Source organism: Onychomys torridus, chromosome 14 (assembly GCF_903995425.1).
Source record: "Onychomys torridus chromosome 14, mOncTor1.1, whole genome shotgun sequence".
Taxonomy (NCBI): Eukaryota; Metazoa; Chordata; class Mammalia; order Rodentia; family Cricetidae; genus Onychomys; species Onychomys torridus.
In genome coordinates this window covers 70184796-70200438 of record NC_050456.1, presented here as the reverse complement: position 1 = coordinate 70200438, position 15643 = coordinate 70184796, and the positions used below count along the sequence as shown (strand labels likewise).

General features: G+C 41.3%; 1 protein-coding gene across 18 annotated transcripts in view; it reads right to left on the bottom strand.

The window, feature by feature from the left end:
- Unc79 (unc-79 homolog, NALCN channel complex subunit) overlaps positions 1-15643 on the bottom strand; it is a 247964-nt gene that overhangs the window by 147907 nt on the left and 84414 nt on the right. For all 18 annotated transcript variants that reach the window (XM_036205590.1, XM_036205592.1, XM_036205577.1 and 15 more), the window contains 3 exons: positions 6099-6163; positions 2003-2091; positions 1387-1427 (listed from right to left, as the gene is read on the bottom strand). In XM_036205590.1, the coding sequence (XP_036061483.1) occupies positions 1387-1427; positions 2003-2091; positions 6099-6163 (195 nt within the window). The remainder of the gene's footprint in view (positions 1-1386; positions 1428-2002; positions 2092-6098; positions 6164-15643) is intronic.

Genomic DNA, 15643 nt, shown 5'->3' with positions numbered 1-15643 from the left:
CAAAAGGTCTATCAATTCTTCCACAGACGAGCATCATCTAAATATGAGGGCCAGAGTTCTGGAACAAGTCTTATATTTAACAGGTGCTAGTATATTAGAAACTGAACACTGACACATGTTCTTAGAGAGCCAGCTACTCAGGAGGCAAGAGGCTGCTTGAATCAGGGAATTGAAGTCCTACCTAGGCAATATAGCAAGAGCCTATCGGTTATGAAAACAAAATGAAAGAAAAGCAAGCCGGCCAGGGTGGGGCATGCGTGTTCAGTACTCAGGAGATAGAGACAGGAAAATTCAGGGTTCGGTGCCAGCCTGAGTGACATTAGTAAGACCTTGTCTAAAAAGAAACCAACAAAATACAGTGACATGTATTTCTGAATGTGACTCTCCAACATCAGAGCGCCAGAGGCTCACTAGGAAAGTGGCCTGATGTATGCCTCTGTCCACATCACAAGCCCATATCTTCCTATAGACGAAGCAAATTTCCAAAATGTCCCTGGAAGGAAATGGAGACTGACAGCATCGATCCGTGTGACGGGTGGCACTCATTAAATTGATTCCTCCCTTAAAGTTGAGATAACCTAATATTAAAAGTTGGATTTTAAAGAAGTAGTGTAATCTAAATAAAAACAGGAGTTCATGGCCTAAGTCAGCATCAGGCTTCCTGTGGCCTCTCCTGCTGGTCCCTTCACTCTCTGTGTCTACAGTCACAGTCTGTGCTGTGTGTGTAAGCTGGGGGGGGGGGGGTAGTATGCCTCAAGCTTTCCTACCCATGTCTGTCCTCAGCTTTCCTGAGCACTTTTGCTTTTCGATACAGCCCTGATAAGGAAGCTGGAATAGCCACCTCTCTGTGTGTGGAGACCTATCAACTCCTAGCAGACTCTAATGGGCTCCAAGGAGCATCACACATCTTATCTTTTTATTACAGTGCACTAGATATGCCTTATCCCTATCTTATTGATTGGGAGACAAGCTCTCACAGCAATTAAAGGACCCTGTCCCCTACCCCCAAATACAGAGCCAGTAACAGTAGCAGGGAAAGGGGGCTGTGGTTCCCTTTCTGATCCAGCAAAATAACACGTCATTGGTAGCACCTGTTCAACACACAGAATGTTCCTCAAGACACAACTCAGCAGGAATTAAGCCATATATAACACTGATTGTAATATCCAACCTTAATTTTTGGTAGAATTGATAGCTCCTTCCCTTGTCATTAAGTGTTTAGACAATATTATAAGCAAGACACTGATATAATGCTGCAGGTCAGTGAATATTCCTAAAATATGAGGCTTTGGTTGCTGTCTTTATAAAATAGCACAAAAGGAGATAAATCAACCATGTCATTAGTCATGATTACTCATTATTCATCCTTTCCCAAGAACACCTTACCTTGTGGCAGGAGAACATCAATCAACCACTCGCTGTGGTCCCTAGGAAGAAAAATGAAATTGGTTTCTGAGCTTCACTGGAATGTTCCCCCTGTGCATGCACGTCTGTGAGTTATACACTACTGCTCAAAGCTTTTCACGGGAAGTGGAATTAAGAGCGCTATCATGATAAACTTTTAAGGCATCTAATGCATTCCAGTCAGTCTATACATTACAGGCATTTCCTCATATTCAGTTGTCTTTAAATGATGCTTTCCAGATGTTAGGTACACCAAGCAAAACATGGGCCATATGCACAAAGCCAAGTGATACCTTGAAGGACAAAGAGACCCCTGGAGTGACAACATGCTGGCTTTGGAAACTCCAGTTTCCTCCAGCATGGCGCTTTCCCTGCAGCCTTCTTAAGAGGGGCTGCTTCAAAATCAGAGCTGCTCCATTACATGGAATTGCCTTCCTGAGTTCTCTAAAGACAGACATGACAACTTTTCAAAGCTGAAACAGCCCAAATAACAGCTCACCACATTACACGTCAGACAAATTAATCTCTCAGCAAGGCTGGCAGGAAAGTTGAGTGCAAACGACTTCCATTGCTGTCTGGTAGAGGGGCTCATACCTACCCTGCAATCCTCTCGCTGCATTCTTCGCAGAGATACAGTGGAGGTGGCTTGTCACCCAAAGCTACCGACAAGGAAGGGTCTATACACATCTGAAACAAATGACAATGCAGAGTCACCCTCCCTGCTCCCGTGTACCACATCCCCAGCCGAGGAGACGCATACCGTGTGTTGACAATGACAGAGTGTTAGTGTGGAGCCAGAATAAACTGTTTTAGTAAACCCCACCTGCTCTGCTGAGGAGCCCACACTGGGGATAGAAATGTGGCTGCCAGAGTTCCTCTGTCTGGCTATTTGCAATTCAAGTATCAAACACTGTCAAGAAATCTTCCCTCCTGCCACAAAGCTGAAAAATCCCCTTGTTCTCCGGCTGCTCAACTGGGTTACAAAGCCCAGCAATCTCTCTTTAGGAAAGGAAACTCTATCATTAAGATTTCAAAACCATTAACTGACATCAAAATGCTGACAATAGAGATGTCCGCAGGGAATCTAGCACTGAGGGGTTCCTTTCCTGGCACCTGAACCTCAACTTGGACTCACACATTCAGTGTTGTATCTTCACTTTTCTCCCTGCCTCTAACTAGCAGCTCGTTTACACACACACACACACACACACACACACACACAGAGAGAGAGAGAGAGAGAGAGAGAGAGAGAGAGAGAGAGAGAGAGACCCACCTTGTTGTCTGTGCCTAGCACAGAAACATGTTCCGATGTCAGGATATCTGGATGTTTTCAATCACATCAACAGTCAGGCTACTAACTGTGCTTAAACTTTCCATCAATTAAAGTTTCCAGTATTTCCAAAAGCCATCCTGCATTCTGTGCCTGTGCTCACTAATAATATGCCTATGATTTAGCTGAGTGCCCAGGTAATGTGTCTGGTACACAAATGCTTCTGGAATGTCACCATCTTTAGCTTTTTGCACTGACTTGAAGGGGAAGAATGACCTATGTTTACAACCCCACCTATAATTCAAAGCTAAAATCTTGAGACATTTTAGTGACAGGATCAATACCAAAACTGCTAGATTTAAATAACTAAGCCAACAAAGCTCATACATTGCATATTAGCTGATGCTAACAATCTACTGTGAAATATTTCCTATGTAAATTTCTTGATTGTTTAGACACAGTGAATACTGTTCGGTCTGTGAGAGTGGCAGTTTTCCCACAAATGGCCGAAGAGTAAGTATTGTAGGTTTTGTGAGCCAAATAGTCTCTGTGTCTCAACTCTTCAGGTGTTGCATAAAAACAAGCACTCCATAAGCAGATGAACAAAGCTGCATCCCAATAAAACTTTATTGACAATAACAAGCAGCAGCCACATTAGCAGTGGCCACATTAGCAGCAGTACATGGTTTGCTGACCCTGTCTTACATAATTCTCTGGGCTTCAGCCAATTTCATAAAGTGAACTTTAAATGGAACCAGGAATAACCAAAAGTGGAATGTGATATAAGACTTTAAGTTCTGACTTGTTTTCAGCCCTATCCCTATGGCAACGGTCGGCTCCTACTTAAAAAGTGCTGTTCCCTGGGACAAATCATTAAAGCCTCATACTGCAGTGTCTATGGTAGAGTGGGCTTTGCTGAGGACTCGTGTTTCCCCAAGCATCCCTGTGCACCCCGTGTAGATCTCCTGAGCACTGTTACTTCACTCTTTCCCAATAAGTCATTGAAATGACACCAGACAAAGTACGTTTTACATTCCACCCAAAAGGAAAAATTCCTGGGATGTTAGAATGACCGTCATTAGAGACTGGTTGCCTGACTTTTGACCTGTTATGTTACTTAATTAATATGCATGGTCAGTTCTGTTCTACTAATAGGTTTGTGTCTGGCTGTTGCATTAAAACAAACAAACAACAGAAAAAAAAAAAAAAAAAAGACTGGTTGTAGGCCAGGCACAACACCTTTAATCCCAGCACTCAAGAAGTAGAGGCAGGTGGATGATCTTGGAATTTGAGGCCAGCCTGCTCTACATAGTGAGTTCTAAGCCAGGCAGGGCCATCTAATGAGACTCTGTCTTAAAAAATCAAAGAGTGTTTATAATCTATGCCCAATGTACAGGCTCAGGAAGACAGATAAAGGAAGAGTTTAAAAAGCTCACCCTCCTTCATTCTGTGATAACCTTTTTATGGGTATTACTAGCTATTTTTCAACTCCAATGTGACCCTGTATCTAAATAGACTGAATCTGTGTCGTACTATACAGTCTCTCAGCTCTCCTACCCAACAAGCATCAGGCATTGGAGACCCTGCATCTCTGTATTCTGTGGGGGTGGTGGGCCCTTAGGAGCAACCATGCTGGGAAGAGTAAACCCCACGGAGGCAGGCCTGCTATAGTGCAAAACATGGCCCCACGTAGAAAGTTTTGCCCAGAATGTTAGCTTTTTAAAAAATGAAACACTGGAACTCAAAAAAATAAAATAAATAAATAAATAAAAAAGATTTGGCAGGAATGAGTACGCAATGAGGATGTCTTCTGGGCAGATCTAGGTAGTGGCTGCAAACATCTGAAGGTACTGAATGCCAACTGTTTACTTTCAAATGGTTACTTTCACATTTGAACAATTTCTATATGAATTTCCTCACAATAAAGAAAGCCTACCAAAGGCAGGCTGGTTGCACCTGGCCTCCAGGACTGGTTTTTGGCATAGAAGTAAGGTCAACCCAGATGAATGGGCTGGGCTGTATGCCTAGAAGAGGAGAAAATCTGATTTCTCCTTTCTGTGATTAGATGGCCAGAAAGCATTACTAACCAGGATGTCAGAGGACTCTAGAGAATGTAGTCTGGCATAAAAGTAAGAAAGAAAAAAAAAAAACAAACAAACAAACAAAGAAACCTGTAGCAGGCAAGAAGAGGGAAGGGAAGATACAAAAACAAAAGTGGTAGCCATGTAGGTCTCCTGCTATGAAAAGCCACCAGCTCCATGAACCACGTGGGATCCATTATGTGTTTGCTCAAACACCCTCATACAAAGAAAGACTTTGAGCTCCACCCCTTCTTAAGCTCAGAGAATATGTATGCAGTGCATGCAAAGCTGGTGCTTCCGTCCATGGCTCACAGTCATCTGCTCTTGCTTAGGAGTCCTTCAGTTTTCTGTCATTAAAGGCAAGCATCCAACTTAACGACACAAGGAAATCCTCTGATAGATGAAGCATGGAGATAGCAATGCTTCCATTGTCCCACAGCAAGTTGTTAGTTCTTTTATAGTTACCGCATCTCACTTTACCTGTTCTTTGTCCCTATCAGTGACAGCACTCGTTTTCTATTATTTAAGCATCAACACAGTCTGCCTAGACAAGGGAAACAGACTCCAACACCACCAGTTTCTCAAGAGGACCCGTAAATGCTCCTATCTTCAGCCAGCACCCACTGCTCACAGTGCGACACTCACCCATGCAAATCCCAACCTGCTCAAGCCACCTGCGTATCCTGCATCTAACAAATAGACTCCGAGCAATTTTGTTTGTTAAGACGTGTGATTACTCCTCTGAATATCCAACTTCCAAGACTCAGTTGCCATAGGATTAACAATGTGTACAGAAAAGAAGGAAGCTGAGAGTTAGGGATCCAGCTCTGTCTCTAATTTTATGCTAATTGCCCAATGGCAGCATGAAACAGTTTCCTTACCTCTAGTGTGACCTACTGTGTGCATGCTATGCAGACCTCTCTGTCAGCTATCCACATCCATGATTTGAGCTAGGACTTAACAACCTTGTATATTTCTGTCTTACCACTCCCAAATTTGCATAGTCACACAGCAGACCCTCTGAAGTGATAACTTATAAGGAATAGGGGTTGTGGGGGGTGGATTCTGAATGTACTGGCTCAGATAGAAGCCAGTTAAGACAAGGTATGTGTTCATCAGCATTCTTCTGATAATTAACTCAATGTCATACCACACTTGGCTGTGAATTCACAGCCCCAACTCACAGACACCATCATTACTCTTGCCCAAATACAGTTGCGTTGAACACGGAAGAGCTTGAGATCAACCACAGAGCTCTGCTCTATGGAGATGCATGCAACTTACTCCGTTCACTCAGCAGTTTACTAACTGAGCCACCGAGAACCAAGCTTGGGAAGCAGTACCTTCACAGCCGGCTTGTTAATTGCATTGTGGCATTCGATGTGCTGGCAGTGGATGGGATTCCAAGCTGTAAAGCAAAAGAGAGCCAATGAAGAAGATCTCTCACAGAAATTGTTTATGCCCCAGTAAAAAACACAGTGGATATTTCACTAGTTTTCTTTATACTACATAGAAACATCATCAAATGGTATCCTAACAGAATCAATCACCTATGAAAAAAAGTTAAAATCAGGCAAAGACATGGCAACTCTATCCACCTTCCCCAGAAGTAAGTGAGGTACTCAGGACCACAATACTTCACAATGTTACAGCATTGATGAGTTCTCAGGGTGCCCCAAGGATATTTTCACTGGATTCCCCAACAGCTCAGCAGATTCCTCAGTTCATGTCATCTCATAAAAATAAGTTAAATTTTAAAAGATTATGTTGCCTGATACAGTCACAGGCTGGGTAAATCCAAGCTGAGACTAGACCCTGCAACACTAGCTAGTTCTCAACCCTGGCTCACTCACTATGGAGCGCTATGCAAACAAAATGTCCTATGCTTTTAGCACTAGGAGCTTTTCAAATGGGTAATGATGTGATGGGTCAGAAGGGATTCTCCATCACTCCAGTTCCTGCCCCATCTCCTTCACAGGGAGACTGTAAAGATGAATGTCTTGCCTGAAACACTAAACGTCAGCTAGCCTGCTGATACCTGTACCCAAGTCCCCAGCCCAGTATATATAAAGAATGAGAGGGAAAACACAAAGTGACCTGAGATGGACCAGGAAACACTCATAACCAGAAACTGCCCTTTACACAGTCTAGTGTGCTGAACAGCACGCTGTCATTTAAATGATGTAAAACATTTGTATGCTTAAAAGTAGACCCTTTCTGAATGGCCATGTTCTCATCTTATGGGAAAACAGGACAATTAATTTTAAAAGGGAACAAGAAGTATTGACTAGAAAACAGTCCTCTAATCACAGGTTTGTTTTAGCTTGCTTTTGAGGGAAAAAGAAATGAATAAATGAAGAATCATTTGCGTATAGGTATTCTGTAATCAGATTTCTCTCCAACGTGTAGTGAAAGAAAGCAGGATGTGGAGACTAGCAGCAAATTTCCTTCTGCAATGGGAGAAACTTCACAATTGCCTTTAAACTGTGCCCTGCTGCAAGTACATGGGACAAATGCCCTGTTTCTCCAACCTATACTCATGAAAGACCTAACTAATTCATTACAGCATTCTTCCTGCTGAGTTCATAATGAATCTTCAATCCTTCTTCCCCCTGAACTCTAGTTACCACAAGTCAAAGCAGGGTTGGCATACACAGCGGCATCTGCTGACCTCCCTGAACTCATCTATTATGAGAATAAGTCATATTTAAAGCATGCCCACTGCTAAGGCACAGGCACAGATAGATCAACATATGCAATAGCCATGACACTGTATCATTGTTCTAATGACTCCTGCTCTGTGGTTGAGAGAAATGTATGAAAGGACCAATTCCTTTCATTTTTTTTTCATCCATTTTACCCACGTCATTGAGTTAACAACAGGCTCTAGGATAGTCCACTTTAGTAATTTTTCAACTTTGATAAAACTTCCTAACCCACAGATCCTAGAAGCTCAAGAAGTTGTTGTCAAGACACAGCAAAGGAAAACACATCAAAATTCATTAAAATCAAATTGATGGAAAACTTTTAAAAGCAGCCATTAAAGACAAAAGAGACATTACTTATAGGAGAATAAAGATAAGAAAGGTTGCTGATGTCTTCTCAAAAACAGTGCAAACTGAGCCATAAGGAAGTCAAGCTAAAACTGGTCTGGAAGTTTCCTGCCTCCTGGCTAGCCTTCACAGTGCTGGCAGGTGCTGTGCAGCCTGCAGGGGAAACTATCATCAACAGTGTTATCCAGCCCTAGGCCTTGTGTGCAATACCAACCAGCCCGGCAAGATGCAAGTAGATGCCTACAACCTCTGTTAGGAGTGTAGGCAACCACTCTCTGATGGCATTTAAGGCCACTCCACAGGAGGGCATTCATGTCTGCTACTATAAACATAGTCAAAAGCCTGAATGAAGATCAGGGGTTGGGGATTTAGCTCAGGGATAGAGCACTTGCCTAGCAAGCACAAGGCCCTGGGTTCGTTCCTTAGCTCCCCCCTCCAAAATAAAGCTGGGAAAGTGGGGGGGGGGGTCATAAGTGCTAATAGGGAAGCTAACTTGTTGTTTTGCTAAATGCACATGATGTACCCATCAAAGCGCCTTCTAAATACCTGTGTTTATTTCCATAGGATAGTGCTGCTATCAGCTTTGATTGGAGATGCTTTCGTTTGCAATGGACAGAAGTCATTACAGAGACTCATAATCAGTACAAGTGGTGAGAAAAGGTGACTGTTGAATGCTCAGTTATAAATGGAATACGACCACACACACACACACACACACACACACACACACACACACACACACACACACCAGGCTCACGGAACATCGTGAAAGAAAGGGCAGAAAGAGTGTAAGAGCAGGAGGAAATGGGGGCATGGTGTGGAACACTGACTTCCCGGCACAACATGGATTGAACGCACAACAGCTGTGATTACCTACTTGAGAAAGATCTACACAATCCCTGTCAACAACCTGAAGGGACCTGTGGGGCTGAGGATTTACACAGTTAATGGTTGGCAGTACAGAGAAAAGATGTTCTGATTGGTGGAGTTACTGGGAAGGTTCCCAAGCTCCTGTAAGCAGCCCCTCCCCCATGCGGCTGTAAGTAACCCTCCTGAACTCATTCCATCATCAAAAGAAAAGGCTATTGAAAGTAGAAGAGGGGCTAGCCGGGGAAAAGGAAGGAAATCAGTGGCAGTTGGCGGAGCAGAAGAGATGGCAGTGGGGCGGATGAGATGGAGAACATTAGTACACATATGAAAACACCATACTGAAATCCACCATTGTGTATAATTAATATTTTTTTTAAAACATTTTTTAAAGCCAGGCGGTGGTGGTGCACGCCTTTAATCCCAGCATTTGGGAGACAGAGGCAGGCAGATCTCTGTGAGTTCGAAGCCAGACTGGTCTACAGAGCATGCTCCAGGACAGACACAAAAACTACACAAAGAAACTCTGTCTCGAAAAAAAAAATTTTTTTTAAATGCACAATAGAAGACACTAGAACCATATCCTCCATAGAGTAAAAAAAAAAAAGGCCGGGTGTTGGTGGCGCACGCCTTTAATCCCAGCACTCGGGAGGCAGAGACAGGCGGATCTCTGTGAGTTCAAGGCCAGCCTGGGCTACCAAGTGAGTTCCAGGAAAGGCGCAAAGCCACACAGAAAAACCCTGTCTCGGAAAACCAAAAAAAAAAAAAAAAAAAAAAATCTCAGCTTAAAATATTCCTCTGAAATATACACTAAACAAAAGCTATTTGAGATGAAGAAGAAAAGGAACAAGGGGCCAAGTGAAAATGCATTCCTGTATCAGCATGTAAGTCAGTACATTATCATCTGAAGGGAGACTGTGAGGTAATGGTTCACAAGCCTTAGAGAAAAAAATTAAATAAGTAAAAACTGCTAATCCAATATAGAAATAAAATTGAATATTAAAAAAATTAATCCCAAAAGTTGAGATGTTAGTAAAGAACAAATGAGCTAATCATAAAGCTGTGGGCCAAAGATGAGCCCACCCCTCAGCAATCACACCTCGAGTGAGCTGGACAATGGGCACATTTCACGTACATGATCTAAAAGGCAGAGACTGTGAAATGAGAATCTTTCAAAAAGCATGACTCTATTATACTCATATGAGAAACACTCAAAAGACACACACGAAATGGATAAACAGAAAACTGTGCCATATAAACACTCATGCACAGAATCTGGAGTCTCTACATAAAGGTCAGGCAAGCTGAGCCCAGACAAGGAATATGAGCAGAAAAAGAACCATATTCCACAAAGATGGAAGAGCCAGGAGAGCGAGGCACGGGCCAACCATGAAGGTGGGCGCATTTATTGAACGGACAGAACCAACAAAAGCAGTCCGTAATGACAGCTATCAGTCTCAACACTCTCTTCTCAATTCAGTAATTGATGAAATGAACGGACAGAAAATCAATAACGTTGAACAGATGAAACAAAATTCTCACATGGTAATTAATAATAACAGGGTTCTCTGTACAACCACCCTGAATACACAGTATTTTAAACCACACGAGTAACATTTACTAAGATGCACGATAAGAATCAGAACTTTAGACGGAATTATATTATAGCACATAGTGTTCGCAAGTTCTTTGATGACCCTGGAATTCAACTAGAAAGCAACAACAAAGAAGTCTCTGGAAAAATCCTAAGTATTCACACACTTTAAATTACTTCTAAGCAACACATGAATTAAAGTTCCCCTTCGACTCATGCTATGATTCACGTAATTAACACTCACAAGACATGTTAGAAAGTATGCAATACCGTGATATAACAAATTTCTGACATACATAACAATTTTGTGAGATACAATGGAAATAACATGAAAAGGGACATTTATAGCTTTAAATTCTTATGGTAAAAATACCAGAGGACTAAAAATATTTATGCTGTTTCTTTATGAAGATGGAAAAATACAAAATCAAGTGTAATATTAAAAAGAGGAAGAAAATAATTCAGACACAGACAGAAGTTAGTAAAACTGAAAACAGAGAAACAGTATAGAAAACAAATAAAACCAAGAGCCAGTTCTTTGGGGAAATCAATGAAATTGATAAGCTTTCTAATCAACCTGGTGAAGAGGGAAAAAATGAGATATTATATAAGTTACCCACGTCTGAAATGAAAGGTAGGGGTCACTGCAGACCTATAGACACCAACAGATCTATGAATTGGATGAAATGTCCATATTCTCCAAAAGACACAATTTTAAAATATGTCCCAATGAAAACTATGGATTCCAAGTAACCCTAGAACTATCACAGAAATTGAATTCATAACTTAAAATCTCCCCGTTAAAAAACAAACAAACAACCCCTCCCGCCCCGAGTCCAGATGGCTTCAGTTGGAATTCAGGATCCCATGGAAAAGTAACTCTTGGAAAAGAGAAGTGCTTGAGACTCTTCTCAATTCATATCATGTGGCTGGAATTGCTCTGTCAACAGGACCACATGACACATGACAATTAAAAAACTATAAATGCCCCTCATAAATACAGCTTCAAGAACACTTCATGAAAATCTGGCAATAAAATACAGCATGACAATATGGAGTTTATCCCAGTAATTCACAGTTGGTTCAAAAAATGCAAATCAAATTAATGTAATTTGCCATATTAGGAGCATAAAAAGAAATCATATGGTCAGCTCAGCAAAAACAACAACAACAAAAAAAAAAAAAAAAAAAAAAAAAACAGGAAACATTTATCCCAAACTGACCTTCATTGATTAACAATCTCGGTGAAGAACAGACAGGAATTGCCTTAATCTGATGTGCAAGAAAAGCATCTGTGAAAAAATTATTGCTAACACCATGTTTAATGGTAAAACCTCAGTACTCCCTCCCACCCACCCGCATCTCCGCCACAGCTGGGGAGGACAAGGATGTCCACTCTCAGTATGTCTGTCAGGCACTTGTATGCTCCCAGGTAGCACAGAAGGAAGGACAGAAAAAAACAGATGCAAAGAATGAAGAGCAGGGAAAGAGGCTGAAACAAAGACAGATGGATTAAAAAGGAAATGGAACTTAATAGCATCCTTATTGGGCCCGAGGAGGCGGCTGAGCAGTTAAGGCACCTACCACTCAAGCACTCGGGGTTCCATCCCCAGAGCTCATGTAAGTAGGGGTGTAGGCAGCAGCAGGCACAGCGGCCAGTCTGTAATGCTAGGCTTGGAAGTGGAGACAGGGGACCCCTGGGGAAAGCTGGCTAATAAGGTCAGCTAGATCAGTGAGCTCTCCTTTAGACTTAGAGACCCCGCCCCAGTAAAAACCAGAAGGAACAACTGAGAAAGACTGGCGAAACCCTGGGGCCTCTGAGCTAAGGAATAAACACATGCACGCACACACAGTGAGCACACATACAAATGCTCTAGCCCAACACACAGAGAGTCACATGAAAAGAAAAGGGGAAAGTATCTTTATTTTCAGAGCACATAATAATTTTTAGCACGTGACTGTATCAAGGGTTCAGGGCTCAAAATCAAGTCATTTCTACACATTAGCAACAAACAAATAGAATAAGTTTTGGCATTATTTACAGTAATAACCCAAGCTATAAAACATTACAAATAATTTTAACAAAATAACTCTAACATCTGTACACACCAAAAAAAAAAAAAAAAAAAATGAGCAAACACTGATGAAAGAAAAATTTTAAATACCTAAATAAGGGGGACATGGTCTATGTCTATAAATTAAAAGGCTCAATATTGTAAAAATATCAATCTTCCCACATTAACCTATATATTCAATATTTAAATTCTTATTTAAAAACCCAAGCAGATTATTTTATAGAAATAACAAGATCCATGAAGATGCGAAGGACATCACATGATTTCAAAATATACTTTATTATGTGGGATGTATGCATGTGCACCTTTCATGTGTGTCTGCATATGCACGTATATGAGTGTGCATGTGAAGTCAAGAGGTCAACATCAACTGTCTTCCTCATTTTTTTTCTCCACCATATGTTTTGAGACAGGGTCTCTCCCTGATCCTGGAGCTCACCAATTCAGCAAAACTGGCCAGTCAGCAAGCCTCAGATAGTACCCACCGCCTGCCTCCCTAATACTGAAGTCACAAGTATGCACTGCTATTGCCCGACTTTTTACATGGGTGCTGGAAATTGAAACCCGGGGTCTCGTGCTTCCATGGAAAGCATTGTACTGACTAACCATCTTGACAACCCCTCAAAACATGCTATAGAGCTGAGGTGATAGGATATAGTTATGGCACTAGAAGAGAGAGGTAGGGCAAAAGAAATACACCGTTTGAGAAACACACCTGAAAACTAGGTGGTCAATTACTTTCCAAAGAAGAAAATCAAAATCAATTCAATGTGAAAAAGATATTATTTTTCAACAACTTGAGTTGGAATAACTGGGTCTCTTTAGAGAGAAATTCACTGTTCCTTCTCACACTAGTCCTAAACTCTATTCCAAATGGATCATAGTGTAAAACAGCAAACTCCCAGATGCACAGGAGAATTTCTTGATGGGTCTCTTGATGCAAACTTATCATCTCAGCTACCTCGGGAGGCTGAAGGAGAAGTTCAAGGGCAGCCTAGGCACAGAGTGAGTTCAGGCCAGCCTCAGTGAGGCCATGCCCCTAAATACAAAGCTAAAGAGGGTAGGTGTGGTTTGGGATGGCAATCTCATCTGACACGCACAAAGCCCTGAATTTGATCCTTAATACTATAAGAACAGAGAGGAAAATGAATTTCTTTACAATCCTCATAAAGACAAAGGAAGCAGTAAAGAAGACACTGATCAATTTTAATGTATCAAAATGTAAAATTCCTGTTTAGGCTAGAGATACAGCAGCCTTGAAAACCTGGGTCCAATTCTGAGTGGAAAAAATTTATTTAAAAGACAAAAAATAAAGATCAACCAAAAAAATTACATTAAAGGAAACATGCCAAAGACTGGAGGAAACATACCTGAGAATTTTCTACTCTATGGATGAGCACATGAAAGCTGTGTGTGCCAGAGCACATGACCTCTTCAAATCAGAAGTAAAAACACATAGAAATCCAAAGTCTCCAGGGAGACAAACAGAGTGGGACAAAAATGGAGTTGGGTAAGACATGGGTAAAATGTACACAAACTAAAAATAAAACAGCAGAATTAGAAATCCTTGCTTAAAGGAAAAAAACAACAACAACAAACTTGTTGTTGTATCCCAGAACTTGGCCTCTGCCTTTGTATGTTGGAATAACTGGGCTGCACTACCACTATAGGTTATTGGAGCTGATGCTGGGTTAGGATATATAGTAAGTTACAGAGTAAGAGGCAGTGAGAAGCTAAGAATCCAGAGGAGAATGAGCATGTGAATTAGTGATAATAATTGCTACAGATTACAGAAGATAACATTTTGACAGCCAGGCAGTGGTGGCACTCGCCTTTAATCCCAGCACTTGGGAGGCAGAGCCACGCTGATCTCTCTGAGTTCAAGGCCAGCCTGGTCTACAGAGCAAGTTCCAGAACAGGCCCCAAAGCTACACAAAGAAACCCTGTCTCGAAAAAAAAAAAAAGACATATATAACAATCATTGGTATTCCTGAGGAACATGCCTGAATAATTGGAAAAAAGGCAATAATTCACACTTCATTAGACAAAAATTTTTTGAAAAAGTACCCAAATTTTACATTGAAAGGACTTCACTGGGTACTCAGTAGGTGAGGTACTCAATGGGTAAAGGTGCTTACCACCAAGCAGGAGGACCTGAGTTCGAGCCCAAGCACCCACATGGAAGGAAAGATTCAAATCTTACAAGGTGTCCTCTGACTGCCAACTGTGTGCTATGGTACATGTACACATACATACAAAATTAATAAATGTAAAAAAGTGCCTCACACTACAGACAAACATCAAGGAAAAGATATTCAACCTCAAAATGTTCATGAAATTTTTAAAAACAAATAAAGAAAAACAAGATTTCTATAAAAGACAAAAATTACAGTGGTCTAAAATTCTTCTTCCATAATCCTACATACCAGAAAACAGTGGACAAATATTAACATACCTTTCAAGATGGAGCAGATTTTTCATGTGTAAAGCCATAGGAAGACTTTTTAAATATGCTCAAGCTTTAAAAAAGACATGAAAAGTCTATTCCATTGCTGAGAATATTTTCTTTACTGTTTAGTGGCAAGGATGCAGTCCAAACACTTGGCAAGTGACAAAAGGCTGATGGAGAGATCAAGGTCAGCCTCAACTGGAACACCAAGTTCCAGGATTGCCTGGGCTATATGAGACCTTGTCTCAAAAAACAACACAAAATGAAATTAAAATGCTATGAAGCATACAAAAGACCCAGAAAATGTAACCCATAACGGGAGGGGAGGGGGTGAGAAGAAGGAGACTTTTAGACCCATTCGGAATTAGGAATAAGGATTTTAAAATAAGTACTTTAGGGTTGTTTAAAATTATAGACAGACAGATTGTTAAAATAAGGATTCCAACAGAGAAACGAAAATTCTATTAAAAAGTATTAAAAGAAATAGAACATACAAAATCAATAATTCAGCAGGTGGACTTTTAAAAACATTGTACACAGCAAGAAGAAAGCAGGGATCAATGGACTGAAATACAAGCCAGTATAATCCTCACTCAAGTACAGCTAGTCTTGTGTGCACATGTGCTCACATGTTTCTGTGGGTGAGTGTGTGTAGGTGTAGGTGTGTGGTGGGTGCAGGAGTGTGCGCACACACACATATGGAAGCCAGAAGTCAACTTTAGTGTCTTCCTTGGACACTCTTCACTTCAGGCTTGGAAACAGGGTTCCTCCCTGGAGCTGGAGCTAGAACTGACCCCCTCATACAAGAGAGTTCCTGTCCCTGCTTCCCTCCCCAGCACAATTTAGACCA